The sequence below is a fragment of the Prinia subflava genome, chromosome 12 (assembly GCF_021018805.1).
Source record: "Prinia subflava isolate CZ2003 ecotype Zambia chromosome 12, Cam_Psub_1.2, whole genome shotgun sequence".
NCBI classification, from domain to species: domain Eukaryota; kingdom Metazoa; phylum Chordata; class Aves; order Passeriformes; family Cisticolidae; genus Prinia; species Prinia subflava.
This window is the reverse complement of record NC_086258.1, coordinates 20,530,143-20,552,273: the sequence shown is the minus strand read 5'-3', so window position 1 is coordinate 20,552,273 and position 22,131 is coordinate 20,530,143. Positions and strand designations below refer to the sequence as shown.

The window sequence follows — 22,131 nt, the reverse complement described above, 5'->3', positions numbered from 1 at the left end:
AATATTAGCTTGGGAGGATGATGATGTCCAAGCAGGACTCATAGTAAATCCAATATACAGGGCTGGAGTCTTTTCTTCTTTGTCATTCCTGTGCAGACTCACTGGCGCAGTACATGAAGAGACAAGGCAGCACAAGCACAGTTCCTGCCTTAGAACCAGTCCAAATGAGAGAAAATGAAGTGCAAGGCTCTGCTGCTCTCCAGTGGAGCTGAATGCACTCACTGCAGTTAAAATTCCATCCTTGCTCAAGCTTTCTGCTTTTTTAAAAGCACATTTTTATTTCTTTGTTCCTGGGCTGCTGCTGGGCCACCAGGTTCCTCAGCTGTACGTGTGATATTACCTAATGAAAAATACTAATTTCCCCAAGTTCGAGTTGTATGATAGGAGTTGCACCAGAGGAGGTTTAGAGTGGATATTGGGGAAAATTTCTTCACTGAAAGCACTATCAAACAGTGGCTGCCCAGGGCAATGATGGAGTTGTCATCCCTGGAGGCATCTGAAAAATCTGCAGATGTGGCACTTGGGGACATGGTTTAGTGGTGTCCTTGGCAGTTAATGGATGGACTTGATGGTCTTAAAGGGTTTTTCCAACCTAAATAACCCCATGATAAAGTAAGGGATGTGAAACAACTTGAAAAATTTTCAACCTCTGTAGGTATTTTCAAGTTTACCATAAATGTCTGTAACAGCACCCATTGTTCCCATGACAGAGCACATGATCCAGAATGGAACTCCCTGTTCCATTTCCTAGGATTTGGATCCTAGGAAAATCAGTCTCTCTCAGCAAGTACAAGATGCCTTCTAAGCTGTATTATTGCTTAGAAAACAGGATTTCTGATATTATCTGGAGACCTTATTAGAAAGGAAAGGCCTTTTTGCTGCCAGACACCAGCCAGACACAGAGCTGAGGAGTCACAAAATCCAGAAGCTAAGATCCTAACTCCTTCAGTCATCCCTCAGTGAATCACTGGGTCTATTTATGCCTCTGTGGGTGTGATAAACAATTACCCTGGGAGCTGTCAGACTGCATTGCCTCACATCTGCCATTCACAGAGGGAGCTGCCTACGGGATCCCCCACCCCAAAGCAACCAGAGCTCCCCACCCTGGTCCCACACTGAGGGACTAAAAGGACCAAACCTTCTGCTGTCAGGGATCCCCAGAGCCTCCACCAACAGCACCTGGGCTTTGATGTTCCCTCTGGTGACCTGGGCTGTATCAGGAATAGCATGGCCAGCAGCACCAGGGTCCCAGATTGTCCCTCTGTTCTTGGCACTGCTGTGCTCACTTTGTGGCTGTTCACTTTAAAAAGGACATTTAGGGGCTGGAGGGTGTCCAGAGAAGAGGAGCAAGGCTTGCAAAGGGACTGGAAAATACACCTTATGAGGCTGGGTTTGTTTAGTCTTGAGGAGGCTCAGGGGTGAGCTCACAGCTTTCAAACTACTGACAGGAGCGTGTAGTGAAATGAGGATGGGGCTTTTCTGCTGCGCCTGCAGAGAGAGGACCAAAGAAAATGGCCTTGAAATAGAGGAGATTCAGATTAAATATTAGAAAAATGTATTTTTACTGTTTGTATGGTCAGGAGTTGGGAGGGATTGCCTGGGGGGTGGTGGAATCCCCACACTGGAGCAGGCACTGGGTGATGTGGTTTAGTGGTTTAGGAGTTACAGCGGCAGTGCCAGGTGCATGGTCAGAGTGGGCGACAGAACCACAGAATCACAGAATGAACGAGGTTGGAAAAGACCTTTGAGATCATCCAGTCCAACCCACCCTGTCAACCAGACTGCTGCACAGAGAGCCACATCCAGTCTTTTCTTAAACACCTCCAGGGACAGTGACACCGCCCCGGGCAGACCATTCCAATGTCCCGTCACTCGTTCTGTGGAGAATTTCTTCCTGATGTCCAACTTGAACCTCCCCTGGAGCAGCTCAGAGCTGTGTCCTCGTGTCCTGTCCCTTGTTCCTTGGGAGCAGAGCCCGATCCTCACCAGACTGCACCCTCCTGACAGGAGGAGTTGCAGAGAGGGGTAAGATCTCCCCTGAGCCTCCTTTTCTCCAGGCTGAGCTCCCCCCAGCTGCCTCAGCCCTTCCTCACAGGAAGTCTGCTCCAGACCCTTCCCCAGCCTGGTTGCCTTTTCACAGGTCTCTTCTAATCTTGACCATTTGGTGATTCTGTGACCCCTGATTTGCTTCCGACAGCCCAACCCTTCCCTGTGCTCCCGCCGAACGCAGCTCCCCCGAACGCAACCCGACCTCTGCCAGACCCCGCCCCCGTCCCCTCACACAGACCCCGCCCCCGATGACATCACCACACAGACCCCGCCTCCCGATGACATCACCAGGCAAGCCACGCCCCCAGCGCGACTTCACGTCCGTAGCCCCGCCCCTCGCTGCCGTCCCGGCAGGCCCCGCCCGGCGCGGCGGGTGAGGTCAGAGACGCGCGCCGGTCCCCGCCCGGCCCCGCCGCCGCTCCGCCGCCGCCGCCGCAGGGAGCCGCTCCGAGCAGCACCCGCCGGGCCCCGCCAGGCCCCGCAAACCCCCCGCCGCCGCCATGGAGCTGGCGGACGGCGTGGTGTACCAGGAGGACCCCGGCGGGCCCGGCCCCGCCATGATGTCGGAGCGGGTGTCGGGGCTGGCGGGCTCCATCTACCGCGAGTTCGAGCGGCTCATCGGGCGCTACGATGAGGAGGTGGTGGCCGAGCTGATGCCGCTGGTGGTGGCCGTACTGGAGAACCTGGACTCGGTGTGCGCGCACAGCCAGGAGACCAGCGTGGAGCTGGAGCTGCTGCGGGACGACAACGAGCAGCTGCTCACGCAGTACGAGCGGGAGAAGGCGCTGCGCAAACAGGCCGAGGAGGTGAGCGCGGCGCTGGGCCGGGGCCGGTGCGGCTCCGGGGGGCGGCCGCACCTCCCGCGCGGGGCCTGCCCGGGGCAGAGCGGGCGGCGCCGGCGGCGAGAGCCGAGGCCGCTGTCCGGGCGCGGGGCCGGAGCCGCCAGTGGCGAGCTGGGGTCGCGGCGCGGCTCGGCAGGAGGATGAGGAGGGCGGGGAGCCCCTCCCGGTCCGTGCGGCTCGGCCGCTGCGGGCCCGTCCGTGCGGCTCCGTGTGCCCACGGTGCCCTGAGCCGCTCGTCCCGAGGGATCCCCGGTGACCCCTGCGGAGCGCCGCGCTGCCGGTAGGGGAGCGGAGCGGAGCAAACATGGAACCGTGCGCTGGCTGCGCTGTCACGGCCCCGCGGATCTCCCCGCGGAGGGAGGCGGGTTGTCCATTTCTGCAAAAACAGGGACAACGCATTGCAAAACCCATGGAAATACACAGTGTCTAGGCTGAAGCCTGTCAGAGTTGGTACATGAAGCTGCAGGCAGCAACAGGTGGTGTGGGCTCTCCAGTGACATCGGCTCTGATTTGGGATGTTAGATAGTTTTGTTTCATTTTTTGTACCAAGAATCACTTCAGCATAAATAAGCCTCTGAGGCATTATCCTATGTAATATTATAAAGCAATACAATAGGAATCAGCTGTGCAGGATAACTTCCTGCAGCTCATTGTCTTGCCAGACTCCTGAAGGAAATTGGATTGGCAGCATTATCTATAATAGAACAAGGCATCTTACAAGTCTATTTCCAGACCCCTTGTCCTGTGCTAATCTCTTTGCTTGTGCTTGCCTTCTAAATTTTCCCAAAATCAGAACAACTGCTCTGAGGGTGAACACACTATTGACAGTGAAAACTTAATTTAAAAAACATCAGCCTTGTGCAAATACTTTTTTGTTTCTATTATGAGTGCAGGATGTTGTCTGCAGATTATTCCAGGACTCAGTTTGTTATGAAGTTCTGTGGCATGAATGATGTCCCTCCAACTCTTGGACTGGCAGATCATTCATCCTCCTTATCAAACACATGGTGATTTTATGATGCCTTATGGACGCCAGTCAGGGGACTGCAGTTGCCACACTATTTCCAACACAAGCTGATGTAAAAGGGTCTTTTAGAAAGTACGTTTCTATTGAGAGTAATAGGAAGGGATTGATAAATACTTTCTGAACTAATGCATGAGAAAATCCATCAGGCTCGAAGCACAGGCAGCATTTGCCAGATTGAAAGAACAGGCCTTGGGCAGCAGGACAGAAACCGTCCCAATGTGGTGAAACAGACCGTGGGGTTGATTGTGTTCTTGTAGCTTTTCAGGAACTGTGTGTGCCTGTATTGGTAGTGTCCTTCACTGCCCCTCCACTTCTGTGTGTCATGATAAATTAACTCGAGAGGACAGGCTTTATGCAGCTGAAGAACCAGTGCTCATGCTGCAGGACAGCTGCCTGATGCTTTCCAAAGAGCAGTTAGACCAAAGACTGCAGTTTCATGGGAAGCACAAAGGTCATTTTTGTGATGTGCTGAGGTCATTGTGCTGTACAGGTGTCAAAGTGTTAGGTACAGCCTGGCGTGTTCAGCAGAGGCACGTGTGTCAGTCAGGTGTGGTTGTTGAATTGTTTTTTCGATGCTGAGATAACCTGATGGGTGCAGTATGGTTGAAGTAAAATAGGACAATTTAACACTATTTTCCTTGGACAAAAAGTTGCTGGCTTAGAACATTTCTTTTGTTGTAGAGTTAGTTTGTGTCATGTGGTGGCAAAATGGAGAATTTTGAGCTGCTGAGTTCTATATTTATTATTATCTGTTCATAGAATCACGCAATGGTTTGGACTGGAAGGTACCTTAAAATTCATGTCACTCCAACCCCTGCCATGGGCAGGGACACCGTCCACTAGACCAGATTGCTCCAAGCCCTGTCCAACCTACCCTTGAGCACTTCCAGGGGTGAGGCAGCCACAGCTTCTCTGGGCAATTAACACACCTTCTTTTACTTTCTGCTTATTGTTGTAGGAAATTTATTTGCAATAGTATCTTAATGAACATTAAATAGTTTACTATTTAGGTAGGCGTCTCCTTACCCCATTTTTGTAATTTGCCTTCTTTATTTCCTGTGCTTGAAAAGTGTTACTAAAGAGATATCTTAAAAGTTCTTGCATGTGGATTTCTGACATAATTTGTTTTAAAGTCACCTTGACAGAAATTTTGGGCCTACCTCACAACACCCTGGGTACAGTCTTGATCTTTGTAGTTGCTGCAAAATCACTTGTCTGACTTTTAATGTGGCAGGATTTTTGATACCACTGAAGGAATGTAGGAACCAGCTGCTCTCCTGTTCTGCGTCCAGTTCTTACCTTCCCACTTGGTGACTGTGAGGTAGCAATTTCTGCCCCAAGGAAGTGGGAGAGGAAACAGCATTTGTACTTCTGCTATTTTATATCCTGATAAGAGTTACTTCTGCAGCAATGTGCTGTTTTACACCTGCACTTGTAGCTGGCGTGTGTTTTGTGTGCACTTTAAAAGAGGATAAAATTGACTCTTTTTAGCTATGCCAAATTAGGATATCTTTTAGGTTTTCTGCTGTTGGTCGGATAAAGCTGTTTTTGAAATCTTTGGCAACCATGAAGAAGGATTTACCACCACTAAAATTGATTTAAATCATAGTATGATCTTGATGTCTGCTTTTTCTTACTGTTCCCAGAGGTAACTTTCCTTAGGATTGCATGTTGAGTAAGCACTGTGCCATAAGAGTTTAAGTATTTTTCATTTGAGAGAAGAAAACCAAGATGCATTTTACAGGAAACTTTCACTCTATTTTACAGCTATCAGGTTGTTTTCATTTTCATGTGTTTTTCTGTGCTCCAAGTCCATCTGAACTGGCTTTTTAGGTGATTTTTTCCTCCCTGCTCCAAGAACTTGCCATTGCCTGAGACTCTGTCATTGTTGCAATACACATTGCTGAAGGACATGTCATAGCCTAATAAAGATTGCCAAGTGGGTGGGACCCTGACATCAGATATGCTCAGCGTTGCACCTGGGTCCTGTGACAAGCAAACAAGTCAAGATGTAAAGAGACAGAAGATGATATAAATATTGAAAGAGATAGTTCACTTGGCTAAATAATCTGCCACTAAGTGCTTCAGTGGTTGTGGCAGGACAGAGAGTTCAAAATGTGCTGGGCTGTTGTGTGATCTGAGTTCTTATTTATTCCATAGATCTCTGCAAACTTTCAAATAGGTTTAAAATTGATAACATAAAGATTTTTGAGTTTAGTTTGTGGGGGACTTTTTCACAGTTTTTATATGAGGTTTTTAAGAACAGGTTGGACAAAGGTCTGAAATGACACACTTGATCCTGCCTGGAGAAAATGGGATGGATTAAATGGGAGTTGCCAAACTATATAACTAGTTCTAACTAGTTCTTCTGTCGTACTTGTGCAGGCTTAGTCAGACTGTGATCAGTCTGCTGGTGATGTCTGTGATAATACTATCACCAGAAGGAGAAATGAAACCAAATAAAAATATTCCAAGTCCAGAGTTCTCAATCCCAAGATCCGATCGGGTGTAGTTTACAGCAGGGGAGGGAAAATACTCAGCTGTAATTACAGAAATGCTTTAAAGTATAGAAATGTAGATTTGAGCTTTTAACAAAATGAAGATAAACTAGTGGAAGGTAACAAAACTGTTCTAGGCAAAACCGGTTTTACCACTTGCAGTTAAAGAACTTGAGAGGAAATACAAAATTATATCTATCTGTAGTTTTGTGAGTAACAATGACATTAATGGCTCTGAATGTTTGTTATTCATGAGTATAATTGTCCCTGGCCTTTAGCACATATTTGGGAAATCATCAGAGAAACAACTAAACAAAGATGTTACAGTTTTATAATTCTTCTTTCATGTTTTCCCATATTTAGTGTAACAAACTGTGTTGGTCTTTAGCCCCAGTGCCAAATTTGCGTCAAACTTTGAAGCCCTTTTTGAAAACGGAGTCTGCCAAGAATAGGCCAGACATGACGTGAATGTTAAAGGGACAAAAGTCTTGAATCAGTTACTACAAAGAAGACATGAAACAAGCTCAAACATTGAGGTTTTCAAATTACATTGACTAATTCGTGTTCCCAAACTTTGTGTGGAGGGAGTAGAAAGATTTCTGCACGTCTGTGTTTGAAGAGGGGTTTTCAGTGGCAGCACCCAAGGCGGAGCTACCTGGGCTGTGTCAGCTGTTCCTCAGTGGTGTCGTGGTTTAGCTTCAAGCACAGTCATATGAACACCATGCCCAGTCCTGTGATAGCTGTGCAGAGCTTGCCTGAAAGGAACTCTTGTTTCACTTCATAGGTTTTGATGCATTTCTACATCTGAAGTACTTCTTAGTCAGAACTTCTTCTGTTCAGCTGAAGCCCTTTTCATGAGGTTATGAATTTCTGCTTTTGTGAAAGCTCTAAAACACAATGGCTAAAATGTAGAAATAGTTCATTAATAGTTGATGTGTGACCATTCAAAATATTTTTGCCACTAAATTTTCCTAACAATAAATAGGAAAAGATATTCAAATCAGATTACTGTTTTAAAGTTGCTGCCTTCACTTTCTCTTTATTTCATGTGGTCCTCAGCTGCCTTTGCCTCTTTAACTGTCGTGGGTGTTTGGGATTTTTTCCTGCAGAGATTTCTGGTCTGCTTCTCCTTCCTGTTCCATGAGCCTTCTGCATAACTTGTGTTGGTGGCCTTGTCTTCTCCTTGCAATGCATAGAGTACTGCATGACCCAAAACATCTCTGGCCTTTGTGCCAGCAATACACGTTGAATTTCTTGGTTTTTGGGATAAGATAAATAGCAAAAAATGAGCTTTTAAAGCTGCTATAATGGTCTGTTGGGAATTTTTATGGTAGGGAATGTAAACACTGCTGCATTCATCAGTGAACTCCAGAATATGGAGAGACACAATGTTGGTAAACCAAGGAAACAGAAGGTGATCAGCACAGAGTTTTCTGCGCAGTTGACAAATTGTACATGGTTATTAAGGATTTGATGAAGACTATGAGAATTTATAGCAGAATTGGGTGGGAATGGAAAAGATATCAAAGAATTTTGCTTGGCAGTACTTCTGGTGTGTCCCTGTTGCAGTGTCTGTACCTTTGTGGCTTATGGGTGAAAATAACTTTACTGATACCATTCAGACTAAGGATACCAAGACTCCCTGTGTTCACAGGCAGTGTTGGCAGTTGTACATTCAGTTAGGCAATAATGAAATAATTCATATTTATGTTAATTCCAAGCAGGTTCTCTGGAGTAGCTGGCACTTAGTTGAAAGTTATGACACAGTATAACCTAGGCTGGGTGCTTGACTGATGGACCTGGACTGAAATAGTTCTTTGTGTTTAAATGTGGCCTGTGGATCTATTCAGTTGTTTTGGAAACCACTTTGCACCTTTCTGGCTGTAAAGGGCTGCTGTGTTGCTTCCTACCTGCTGTAAAACCTGTAATTAGTTGTTTGATCTAACTTAACTATTTTGTTGTTGTTTAGAAATTCATTGAGTTTGAAGATTCTCAAGAGCAAGAGAAAAAGGACTTACAGACCAGAGTGGAAGCATTAGAGTCACAAACTCGACAACTTGAACTAAAAGCAAAAAACTATGCTGATCAAAGTAAGTAAGACATGGTGCACTCCCTGTAAGTGATATTAGCATTTTAAATTTTGTTCTGTAAAGTGATAACACACACGCTAAATATCTGTGCCCTCTGATCCCTGTATTTAGACAGATAACTGGGTTTAACTCTTGTGCAAGTCTGTTTTCTTTGGAATTAAGGCAAACAAGTCAGATACAAGTTTGTGACTTGTAATGTGATTCTTCTGGTATCCTGCTTGCATTGTTTGCCTTTTAGACAGTGCAGTGTTCACATTTAGCAACTTCAGGAGATGGTTAGAGTACTTCCTTTTCAGTGATGGTAAAATAAGCTATTTTCTTCCTATTAAACTGTTGTCTATGCTAAAATATTCTTCAGGTTTAGAAGCATAGCTGGGATGAGAAGAGCATTGATGGTGATTCTCATTAACTTTAATATAAATTTTTGCTGAATTATTTATTTCTATGAGACATTTACTTTTTATAGAAAAATGTTTAGGGAGAACACTTCCCTTTTTGGAGATGTTCTGTGTAATTAAAAAAAAACTTCTGGAAACTTTGGAAAAAGAAGAGTGATCAGTTGTCTTGAAATGCTTGAAGTTACATATATAGTAGTTTATTCTGCTGGGCTGCTTCTTATCCAGCCACACAGTCACTGAATGAAACTTCATCATCAGTTTTTCTTCTTTTATACTTCAAGCTTCTGAGCCACCTTCTGTTGATGTGAGACTGGTGTGTTCATCAGTTAATATATAGCCTTTATTGCTGGGGCCTGCACGGGTGTAAAGTGAGACTGTGATGAGGCTGAGAGATGACCAGTTTCTAAAAGCAGTGCCACTTGTCAAAACAGCCCCTTTTCACTCTTCTTTCTTCCATTTTTTCTGCTCAGCCACATTTCCTGCCCCTAACACAGCAAGTTACAGCTCTTTTCCAGCTGGAGCTCTAACATTTTTCTGTAAAGTTTAATTTTCAGTGGCATGAGTGAGTCTAAAGCAGGGCAGAAGTATTAGACTGAGAGTGTTAAGATGAATGTAGGTGGCATTTAGGGCAGAATTTTACTGAAATTTCGACAGTTCAGAATGGTGTTGGCAAATCTTAGAGGCATCATCTGCTTCATCCAGTGTTCAAATATTCCCAGATTCTGTACAGGCAGGGATGAAGGAGCACTTCAAGTTTATGAAGCAAAGACCAGGGTGATTATTTCCCAGGATTGTCTCTCTGTAGATGAAGTCAGGCTAAACTGGATAATTGTAGAGACTTGTACCAGAAACCCTGTGATTCTTGTGAAATGGAGTTGTGTGTGTATGTCCCAAGAGGTGAAAAGAAAACATTGTAGCAGGAGTTGGGTGGTCTGTTTTGGTAAAACTAAAACACTGTTTTTAGAAGGCCTGTGCTCTAAACACACAGCCCAAACAGCTTGTTCATGGGAGACCCTGCTCTCTGACAACAGGATTATGGATCAAGATTGCATCTTGTCCTATAGGCCATGGCTTTATTCTGTTAATGCAATCCACAGGACAAAGTGGTTCCACGAAAGAGAAAATTCAGTTGCATTTCTGGCAATGTATGTGGCAACATACCTGAGTTTCTCTAATAGAAATTACATTTACTGTGTGTTGATAGCACCATTTTATGTTGCTCTGTGAGTCTGTTGGTGTGAAAGTATTTGCCCAAGAAACTCAATTGTTCCCACAGAAGCACTGAAGGTTGCTAGAACCACATTTTATGTAAGAAGTAATGTTGCTGAAAAAAGTTATCATAACTACATAAAGGTCTAGTGATAGAGCAGTGACTTTTAGACAGTTCCAAAATCTACTTATTGGAGAAAAAAAATCTTTTTATTGGAGAAAAACCTTCTATGATGGTGAAATTGTATATTTGGAGAAACAATAGGGCTGGGTTAAACACTGAGTTTGCTCATTCTTGACTCTGATAAGCTGTCTGGGACAACATGAAAGGCTGCTGGGAAGATTTGACACGCTGCTGATGCGCAGAGCAAGATCAAAGGGGATGTAAGCACATTTGTTGAAAATCTAGTGAATATTATGCAAGTAAACTGGTTTTTTTAGTGCTCTAAATTTCTGAAGTATGAAAACCATACAAGTGTCTATATTTGTGAAGCAGCTTAACCTTACTGCATTACCTTGTTTTGTTTCATAGTCCAGGTAACAACTGGCGTGTTGTACCATCCCAATCACCAATATGTCATTTTAATTAAACTCCAAGCCTTTTAGCTATATTTCTTTTTCTCTTCTACTTCCTATAGTACTGCCTGTGCATCTAAATTAGGCTCTGGTATTGCCAACTGTGTTACCACGTCAACATTCAAAACAGTGGCAGTGTTATCACTGGTAATGGGAGTTGCAAATGTCTGGCACAGTGCAAGTAAGCAAATAAAACCTGGCTCTGGAGTACAGAGTGAGATCACAACATCAGTGACATCAGTAATTGATTGGAATGAAAAACAGGTACAACGTGGTTCTGTGTCATATTTTACCTACAGAACTTCTTGCAGGCTGCCTGTACTCTGTGTGTTTTTCCTCAGATAAGCAAAGCCTGTGAGAACAAGTTTTGTCTGTTAAAAAGTTTTGACTCGTTCTCTTGAACACTGTCAGTGCTGGGCATTTAATAAAGACTTGCCATCCAGGCAGCTCTTACATTACATGGTTGAGTTCAGCTTTATTGTATGTGCTTAAACCTGTGTGCCAGTTAAAATTGCTCAAGAAGTTATGGTTGTTATGTCCTGAATTTTAAGTGCTTGTTTGTGCAGTCTAAGTGATTGTCATCCTAAATCAAAAGAAAAAAAAGGTATTTCTTGCACTTAAATTTACCGTGTGAGATTGCATCCATAGCCATGTATTCAGCCAGGTAGGTCGGAATAAAGCTGCCTTTGGAAATTACAGAAGGGAAATCAGGAGGTTATTTTGTGTCAACGAGTTGCTGAGTTCCTGTTGTTCACTGACTTCTTCCCCACCCACCAGCAGAAATTGAAACAGTTGCTGCCAGATGAGTGAACTGCCTTGAAATGCTCTGTTCTTTCTTAGGAGGAGGTGGGAAGAGCAGGAGATGACAGCAAGACTTTACTGGGAGGCCTGGGAGCCAGCAGATGATGAACTCCTGAGTGGTGGGAGCGGATGCACTGCAGTTACCACTCCTGTGTGAGGTGTAGCACTCAGGCCTGGTAGCTGATGGGCTGTGGTGGCTGCCCAAGTCAAGTTTGCTCCAAAAAATGGTGCAATATATGCACCCTGGGATAATTCATTAAACTTTACAGCTGCCTAAAGGAGAGCAGAGGCAGAAGGATTTGCAGCTTCTATTTAAGCACAGGAATGTGCGACACTGATGAAGCTGCTTGGCTTGTGATCCAGTTTTTCAGCTTGTTTTGCACTGTTGCTCTTGGCTGTAATGTTCCCTGGGTTGCCCCTGTCCCTTATGTGGCCTCAGCAGTACCTGGACAGAGAGAGGGGAGGGCAGTGCCTGCTTTTGGGGTCTGTGCCGTGTGGAAAGGCAAACAAGTTAAATAGCATGAAGTTCCTGGGTATTTGTTCAGGAATTTTGTTGGTGCAGGCAGAGTTTTTAGAAGTTCTTGCTGTGTGTCTATAGTAAACTTTTACTGAGTGTTGGCAAACGTTTATTTTTGGGTTTATGACTTATCTAGAGTTCATGTCATTTCTTCCTTCTCAGCTACAGAGGGCACCTGTGAACACAATAATGCCATGTGTTCAGTAAATAACATTCTTCTGTTTTGCAGTGGTGTATCCGAGGCCAATGCCAGTCTTTGATATAATCTTAAATATTTCTTACAAGAACTTGAAAATACCTGACTTTCATATTATTTCAAGTCTTTGCTGCTGTGAGACCCCGTAGTTCTACTTGTAATTTTTTTGCAGCATTAAAATATTTGAAATGTCAACCCTGCACCTGGAAGATAGAGGGCTGTTAAAAACTTGTGATAGCAATACACACTCATTTGTCCAGCAGTGCTCTGTGAAGGCACATGATACTGCTGGGATACTGATAGTGCTCAGTCTCCAATTCAGGAAGGGATAAGATCTTCTCAGAGCTCATGGGATGTTCCACTGAGTTCTGGGGGAGGGGCTACAGAGGTTATTTTAATTTCCTTCCTTGCCTCTCATTCTGGGAATGTCAATTTTCTTTATGTATTTCAGGCTATAAGTTAATTAAAATTTTGGGAGTAAAAAATGGCTAGTATGTTTTGACTTACTACAGGAATGGAACAGCTTTGGCATAAGCTTTCTGAAGGAATCATTCTTGGAGTAACTTATTTATTAGAGAATCTGAAAAACACAACGTCTGCATGACTGAAGTGCTTTCTGATGGAGGTGGTAGGCTGTGGGAGTTGAAAGATTTTGCTCCTTTTCTGGATCTGCCTAATGCTAAAGTACAACGAAGATAACAAACTGCATTTGACAAGACAATAGATATATCTACATACCTGCGTTTATCAAACTTGAGCTTTGTATGCAAGACAGATTACATTTGGGGGAAAACTACATTTGTAAAAGAAACCTAACAAAACAAACAAACAAACCCCAAACAAGTATAATCCCAAGAAACAGCTCTTGGCTTTTGAAGCTGTAAATGTTGTGACACAACTCTTGGGATGATGGTATTTCCCGTGTCAGGTGACACTATGCAGCTATTGCTTACTGAAGGTTTTATTTGGGATATGAGACAAATGCTTTGGAAGCTGACCTAAAAAAATCTGTTTTTCTCAGAAGCTAAGCAGAAGCTAATGCTTCCATTGGCTTCAAGAGAAAAAGCAAGACCAGGTTTTGTTGCGAGTGTTCTATAGATGTTATTTGATATTTGATTTTCCTCTGAGCTTTCAGGACACCAGCATTGCTGTTCTGTATATCCAGGCAGACAGACACTCATGGATAATTTGAAGGCATCCAATATCTGAGCTATCTGCACGTGGGATATCGTGCAGCTCATGTGGATCTGTAGTTAACAGGGAGACTCTGATGTGAACTTTCAGCTGTGAAGTTTAACAGAAACAGAAACTTCCCAGAAAATTGTTTTGAGATTTGATTTGTGTATCTGCAAAGATGGTGATGTGAATAACTAAACTGGTGTGAAACAGCTCTGTCAGTGAACTCTACTTCTAGGGATGGCTCAGCTGGTGTTTATCTCAAGGAATACGAGAAAGCTTTTCAATAGATCCTGGAAAGAAGTTGTAAACTTTGGGTTTGTTTAATGGGGATCTGGATTGTTCCTACTTCATTTTCACAGACTGATAGCAGCAGAACTAATCTGATTTCCAGCAAAGGAGGAACAGAGTGGCTTGAGTTCTTGTATTTCTTGATTAGCAGATGTGGAACGGAACTGTTGGCTAGTATGTTCTCAGTGTGGGTGTTCCTCATCTCTCACGATGTTCATCATTATCTCAGTTTTGTTTACCAGGCAGATTCCCCTGCCCTTTGCTACACTGTGCCTCAGGTATCAGTCACTACACCTGAAACATCCTTTTGTAAGAAGCAAGAGTATCAGGGTGTGCTGGAAAGGGAGACTTCTCTCCTGTCTGTGCATTTCCCAGTGCTTTTCCTGGCTGCCCAGTGCTGATCCCAAGACCTGCTGTCTGTGTGGTTTTGGGAGCCAGCAGCCCACTAGATGGAGCAGGGGGTACAGCTGGCTCCAGAGCAGGCGCCAAGCCAAACTACAGGACTCAAGGCTAAAATAAAATGGAGCAGGAAATTAGAGCAGTGATTGGCCCGCTTTGAGCTTAGCTGTTAATATACCTGAGCAAAAGCAGTGAGAAGAGCTTGGATCCACTGATGTATAATTAACTGCTCATGTGTGTTTTTAAATTAAGAGAGTATTGTAGTTTATGTACTGGAGTTTGGTTGTTATAGTGATTCTGTTGCTCAAAATATTACAGTAATTAAGAAAATTACTTTAAATGTCTCTTAGAATCTTACATTCCTGAATTTTCACTTGCTTTTAAAACAAATGCAGTCTGCTAAGGCTTCTGTGTCCACACTGACTTCATGTAGATTTTCTCAGACAGGGGCTTGCTTCAACAGCCAAGTGTATACATGGAGCATCCCACTGTTTGCAAAGCAGTCAAAGGTCTTCTCACAGAAACACTTCTTTGTGCAGAGAGCAGGCAAGAAGTTGGATTTTTGACTTTATTTTGTGTAGAAGTTTCTTGTATATGTTCTTGATTGTTTGAGTTTCAGTCTGTGTGAGAGATATCCTGGCATATGGTTGTCTTTATATTAAATGTTGTAGCAGAATGTTTAAAGAAGTTTAGGGTTTGTTTTGTTTTTAAGTTTTGTGTCGGGTTTTTGGTAACAAATTGCAGGGATTTTGTGTGCCTGAGATGTGCAAACTTGAACAGTCCAGAAGTGTCAGGGATAAGAGCATTGCTGCTGCATGTGTTGATACTTGCTATCAACAGAGCATTCTTGACAGCTAAATTATTGTCATAATTTCAAGTGCCCTACTTATTAAACTGAGATCTAGACCTGTAGTTCACAGTGTAAGAGCTACTTGAAGATGATCTTATCAAGGGGTTGAATTTTTCACTCGTTTTACAAATCAGTTTTCTGTGCTGGTTTGATTTGCAGGTCTTACCACTTCCAGGGTAAACACTTGTTTGATAGCTCAGTCTTCTTTTCAGACCACAAGTGATGTGTGTGCTCTTTGGCAACTACTTAGGAGGTCATAAGGTCCTTCTGGATCTACATCTTAACTTTGGTGTGGGACCTGCATTAAAGAGTACAGCCAGATGAAAGCTGTTCTAGGAGAGTCTTCAGACAGTCCTGGTGCCAGGAAAGGCTCGTTAATGAGCTGGATCTCTGTCCTGGCTTGTGCAGGAGGAACTTGTAATTCCTCTTGAAGGCATCACGCTGGTTGGATTTGCCATTCTAGCAGGTCTGTTTCTCTTTCTCCCCCTCAGGCTTATCAGGAGTTTGAGGCAGAGGACAACATACAGATGAAGGGTTCCAAACTTGGTAAAAGCCATCAGACTTGGGAGGTAAGCTCTGACTTTCCAACAGGCAGGGTGGGCAGCTTGGCTGCCTGATTCCTCATAATGCTGTCGGTAGACAGAAACTCCAGTTTCTCTAGTTTACTATTATGTTTGATCTCCCATTTTAGGCTTAATTGATCTTCTGTGAGAGAACTTTGATCAAGATTGGTACCTCAGGTCGTTAAAGGTGTTAGAACATGGACAGTGCTGGAGAAGTTCGCACTAGGCCTTGGGTTTGAGTTTGTGGTGATGTTTCAGGGGGATGCCTTCTTATCAGCCTAAAAGCACTAGAATATTTGCATTTTATGCTCATACTGATGCTTGAAGACCTTTGGTATTTTTTTCCACATAAGCTTCTGAGAGTGACCAGTGCAACTTTTTTGTTGCATGTTATATTTTGCACCTGTATTGTCTTAAACAGTGTAGTCTTGCAATGTAAGATCTTCCTTGATGTAACAAGGCTTTGTAAAGCCACATTGCAACGGTGACAATGGATACTTTTGCTTTTAGGATATATATATATAATCAAACTAATTTTATCATCCAGCCATAAGAATTTGACATCTTAGTGGAAAAAAGTCTGAGACTGAAATATCAGAGAAACTTTTTGTATTGTTACTTAAGTCAAACTGATAGGAACTATGTCTGGTTGGCACTTGGTCAGTCCAGCATGTGGCAGGCAGTGCTGGCACACAGCTCCTTTCTTGGGGTGTTATCAGGGCCAGACCTCCAGTCCTTTGTATGTTGATGTATCAAAATGGAACTGGTGACAGTTCAGTTTAAAATATGTTTCTGGGTGCCAGTGAAAGGCGTTTTGCCCTCCTATTTAGATTCGCCTTCCTGCTGATGGGAATATTCCTTTAATAGTGACTTGAGTTTCTCAAAGTTTTTGGGGTGAGAATTGGGTGGTCTTCCTCAAAATTCTTCTGACTCCATGTTCAAGTCAGTGGGTGATCTCTGATCCTTGGGGAATATCTGTTCTCTTGCACAGTGTTTAATTGAAAAAAGAAAGTGTATTGTGTTGGTTGTTTTGGCAAGATCTTGGCTTGATGGGAGGCATATTTTGGGTAGAATTGATTTCTGGTGTTGTGTCTCATCCTGCTGGTATTGGAAGAACCAGTTCTGAGGACGGTTGATGTGGTGTCTGTTGAGGGTATGTAACTTAGTGTACATCCTCTTCTGGCTGAAATTTCCAGCTCTAGAAATGTGATGTATTGCACAGCTGGAAATGACTTCCAGAAGAAAGTGCTTAATGTCACTTATATCATCTTCTGGGCCCTTAATTGTTTTAACCTTTGTTCCTACTGAAAACCTAATGAAAAAGACCTAGTGGTCAGGTCTAATGGAGAGATCCCCCTTGACTTTGCAGCATCACTAGCTATGTACATTTGTCTTCAATGACTTGATTGGAGGAACAATTATAACTGGGCAATTAAAATTTTAAAACATTTTAAAGCATTTCTTTCTTCATGGATGGAGAAGAAAGTGGTGTGCTTCTTTATGGAAGCTCAACCCCTGTGCAAGCGTGTGTTGTATCCATAGCAGTGGGAAATTCTGTGGATTTCCTGAAGGCTGGTTTTGGGCAGCTGCAAAGCAGGGTGTTGGTAACACCTGATGTGATGTTAATCTTCATTAGACTACTGTTGAGTACTTTCCCAGAATCCACTTGCAGAATTCATCCCTGGAGTTGGCTGCACTGTCTAAATATGAACTCACTGAACAAAGCTGGGTGCATCACCCTGCTTTGTGTGGGAGCTCCGTGCAAGAAATTGGGAAAATTATTGAATATTTTGGTTTGTACACTGAGTTGTAACCAGGCATCATTTGGTGATGTAGCTTTCCTCATTCACATCTAAGTGTTGATTTCTCAATGTTTGATTACATATCTGTCGTTTTTATAGCTTTGTCAGATATTGAGGTTTTAAAAAGGAATTGAGCTGAGGCTTTGCTATCCAGCGCAGGGCAGTGGGGAGGCCCCTCTGTTGGAGGGGGAGCTGGTCTCAGCAAACACGAGGCCCATCAGCCATGCAGTTTGCACTTTCTGATCTCCTGTTTTCCCAAAGCAGATTTAGCACAGCGGAAAGGTTACCAGGGAGATCCTCTGGGAGCTGTGGTACACAGCCTGGGCACGATGTGCTCACGTGGGAGCTGCTGAGTGTCTCTGATCAGCAGCTGTTTAACATCTCACAGCTTATGACTAGGATGTCAGTCAGGCAAAGATACTGGATCAAATATGGTCTGTCACATCATAGATTTGTTAATTTTGAGTTCTGACTCTTGTTTCTGTAGTCTCTTACCAAGAACACCTTGTACCTCAAAACAGTAGACTGAACTCTTCCATTCGGTAGTGTTCTGCATCACATAAATGTCTTTTTTAGATACATGCACTGTGGTGTAAAATACATTTTTCTCTGTGTTGTGTTATAGATACTTGTGCCTCCCCTGCTGCTATTTGATCCAAAGAGCTTTTGTTCCATTAAATAACAGGGCAGAAATGGAAGCATTCGATCTGGCAATGTCATAAATAATATTTGATGTAATATTTTGACCAGATATTTATAGGTGGACTTCAAAAGGTTGTGTCAAGGAACTTGATGTTCTTATAAGAGTAAGATTAGATCAGGAATTCAGAATGTTTATACACATTTGAGTGAGTAGACAATTATGTATTTTGGTTCTAGCATTTGACTCGGGCAAAGAGTTTTTTCCATTAAAACATACTTACGATAAAATACTGTGCCAAAATACAGATATATAGATCAAAAATAAATGGTATATTGAGAATTAATTTTCAAGAGACCCAGTTGGCAACTTGAAAATATGCAAATGGCAGAGAAGATCTTGGTATTTGTCTTCAGATAATGTGTGTCTGGCAATGACTCTCTAGAAACATAGAGCTATAAATTTAAACTTTCCCGGGGACATTTAAACATGGCAAGTAGAATAAAGTCAGTTACACAATGTGATACACATACTTATGTCACATAAATACTGTGACAAATACCTGAATAAAAAGATGGAATTCACATCTAAGCAGCAAAAATAGTTTGTGTTTGAATGACACAATAATTTGTGCATAGAAGGTTCTGAGTTCTGTTAGTTTTTCTGAAAATTAATTGCATTGGGATATCGCAGTTTGTTTCAGCTCGGTTTCGTCTGAGCTGAAACACAGCACAGATGAGCTGAGCTGCTCAGTTTGTTTTGTCTCCCTCTAATAAGAACTTACTGTCTAAAGTTCTAAATCTGCTAGATGTATTTTTAATTTCTTGGAATACCCACAGAAGTATTCAAATATTTTCTGTCTTTAGATCTATTGCCTTAATGCTCAGTGAAGTGTGAGTGAATGCCAGCAGAAACCTTAATTTCTGTACCACATAGGGCTTGAACCGGTTTTAACAAGTACCTTGCCTATGTTTGTCCTGGTTAAAACCTCTGGAAACTGTGTGGATGTGTTTTAGGGAACTGAGGTAGGACTTTAGCTACATGGCTGGGATTGGGTGACGTGGCCTCTGCTTCTTCCTGTGGTTTCCATGTGAAACAATCTGGATTGGGGGGAGCAGTAAGCTGGCCTTGAACAGAAAAATCCTCTCTCACTGGCCTAGCAATCAGCAGGGGAAAATAGGGCTTGGGCTCTTTAGGGGAATGCAAATTGCAAGATTGTGCTGCTGTTGATGTACTTAGAAAGCTCAGTGGTAAGAGCTTAAAAACACAGACTCTGACATACTTTTTATCCTGCTTTGTGTTATTCACTAATAGAAATACTCTGATCTCCTTGCTTAGTCCCAGGGAAGTCAGTCTCACTTACTAGAACTCTGAAATTAGTTTGAATTTTTTTTTCTTCTTTTTCTTCCAGTTAGCAGACTTGAGGAGCGGGAGGCAGAACTCAAGAAGGAATACAATGCACTTCATTCAAGACATACAGAGGTGGGTTGTTACACCAAGATGATTTGGGGATCTCTGTAAAAATGTACATCTGTGGAAAACCTTTTGTTGTGAGCAATTGGGAAAATTATTGAATATTTTGGTTTGTACCCTGAGTTGTAACCAGGCTTTATTTGGTGATGTAGTTTTCCTCATTCACATCTAAGTGTTGATTTCTCAATGTTTGATTACACATCTGTCATTTTTATAGCTTTGTCAGATACTGAGGTTTTTAAAAGGAATTTGTTCTTCTGTATTTCAAAGGCAAATTTTCAAAACACACTAATAAGCTTCAAAGAAATAGAAACTACATTTTCCCGCTCTTTCCATCAATTTTTTGTGTTGGTTTTATTTGTACTGTTGAAGGAACAAATCCTTTCAAAACCTGGCCTACTGGGATTTGTGATTAAAAGAGTTTCCTGCCATACTTTATTGATAGCTGTTGAAAATGGGATTTGCTAATGAAGATGGAACAAGTTTGAATTTGTTAATTTAAATAAATAAGAGCCACACTGTTTAAGTTTGGTTGAAAGTATAAAAACAGGACTTGCAATGCTTCAGTTTTCAGTAGCAAGTTTCCCATACAGGAATGTTTTACTGCCTAAGTCATATACACATTTTAGTGAGGAAGTCACCAAGTCCTTTGAATTATTCTGATCAGTGTGGAATCCCACTTGAGCATCTTCTCCTTACTCTCCTTGCTCTGCCTTTGGAAAGTCAGAGATCTGGTTTTAGATTCTTGCTGCCAAAGTCACCAATGCTATACTGACTGCTCCCATCCAAGAAACCCATGTGGGGAAAGGGGAAGCAGATACAGCTGTCAGATTTGGTTACCTTAAATGCTTTCAGCAACCTTAAGTGTTTTATTGTGACAGCAGCTGAAAAGTGACTTGGAGCCATGACCAGTCTGTAGCGCTTGTGTGACAAGACTCCTGAAGCTCTTAAAAGTATTCATATATTTAATGAAATGATAGCATTTTTAAAATCACATTTGTTACTAGATAGTCACTTCAGAATGGCACATCTGTTGAAAACTGGAAATCGAAGTAAAATGAGAAGTGACAAATCTTAATGTTGCCCCTGAGGTTTGGGATCCTTTTGATCTGGAAGTGCTTCAGAGTGTTCTGGTTATTGTAATTAGAACCTGTGGCTTCTGTCACAATAGAACTGGCAGATTTTTACTGAATCCTGTTTCACAGAGTTCAAGGTTAAATGTATTGGACACCATTAATTCAATGAAATGCCTATGACGTGTTCTGAATATCTTTCTACATAGGTTTTGCTCCAAAATGGACAACAGCCTCTGCTGGTTTGATTCCAATTTATTAAATGCTTTTACATCTTAATTTCACTTTCTTTGGTGTAGGGAGAGATTTTTCCTTGGGCTTTACTATTACTGGGGTGACTATCCTTTCTTCATAAACAAATAATTTGTAGTGTACCATGGAATATCCATACCTCTGTTCTCCTAAAATCAGATCTCCTATTTTCTGTACTCCTCCCATTCAATATGACTGCTTCCTTGATTCTTTGTTTTCCAGACCATAGTGAATCTTGCAAAGATGCACCTCCTTAAAAGGACAGAGCATCTCAGCATTTTAATGCTGTATCTGGTGGATGTTTGAGATTCAGGGATGGAAATCCCTGGGAACTGGAAAGGCCTGGCTGATAATAATGCCCAACTCCCTGTTCCCTTTGTGATTTCTGGCTTCTCTTTTTCCCGACAATTTCTCTTTTTCCAATCTAACACTTTAGGTCTGTGTAGTAACTTTTGTCTTTTAATGCAAGGTATTTTGGCAGATATCCAACTTTCTTTCAGCATTTAGGTTTATCAGTTTTATTGGATCAAATATTTCTATCAAATACTTGGTTCTTAAACTTTTTTCTTCCATGTTCTACAAGGAAGGGATACTTCTCTCCTTCTGAGTCCACTTCACAGTTGTCTTTACAAGTGATCCATCTTTGGTACTTACTGAAATGGCAATTGTTTTTCTTTCAATTGACCAAATTATGAAGAGTTCATTTAGAAAGATTTTTATTTTTTTAAATTTAGGTCTAAGATGCTTACTTTGGTGGATGTCCTGTTAAAGATGCGATGTGACTGCATTTTTTGCAGTCCTAATTTCTAGCAAGTTTTCTCTCTTCTGTCTTCATTATTTGTTTCCTTCCACCTTCCACTCTACCTCATTCTTTATTTCACTGATGAATATTTCAGAGTTGGATGTCTTTCTCTTCCAAATCCTGGCCTGAGGTTCTGTATCCATGTCCTTTACAATTCCCACATTTCAGCCCTTCCCACCTGTCTGTGGCTGCCTTTGCTGGAGTTCACTGCACAGCAAAGGTGCTGGCTCAGCACCCCAGGGAATGTCACCCATTTTCAGTCCCAGTGGAGCAAGACCTACTGAAACTGAGTCACCCTGGGGAGTTCTACCAGGGGTGTGAAGCAGAGAGCTGAATCAATCCCTCTCTGCAGTGTGTGTGTTGTGGTGAGAGCAGGAGTTCTCCTTGGAGCTTAGCCTGCCAGAGACAGGGTCTGCATTGCAGTTGCAGCGCCAGCCTGCCCAGCAGTGTGAGGTGTCTGCAGCTGCAGAGTAAGCAGGGCTGCCCTGGCTGGGACAGGCTTTGCCCTCCATTGCCCTTCTGTTAAATCAGTGTCTGCCTTGCTGCTCTCTGGAGAGGGAGCTGGGCTGGTTGGTGTGGGTGCAGGGTATCCCATTAAGCCTCCTTC

At 42.7% G+C, this 22,131-nt stretch overlaps 1 protein-coding gene across 2 annotated transcripts in view; it reads left to right on the top strand.

Annotated features, from left to right (window-relative positions):
- The first annotated feature begins 2,395 nt into the window (after nt 1–2,395).
- SPAG9 (sperm associated antigen 9) overlaps nt 2,396–22,131 on the top strand; it is a 65,178-nt gene continuing 45,442 nt past the window's right edge. For both annotated transcript variants that reach the window (XM_063408984.1, XM_063408983.1), the window contains exons 1-3: nt 2,396–2,855; nt 8,386–8,506; nt 19,336–19,406. In XM_063408984.1, the coding sequence (XP_063265054.1) occupies nt 2,550–2,855; nt 8,386–8,506; nt 19,336–19,406 (498 nt within the window). In that variant the 5' untranslated portion in view covers nt 2,396–2,549. The remainder of the gene's footprint in view (nt 2,856–8,385; nt 8,507–19,335; nt 19,407–22,131) is intronic.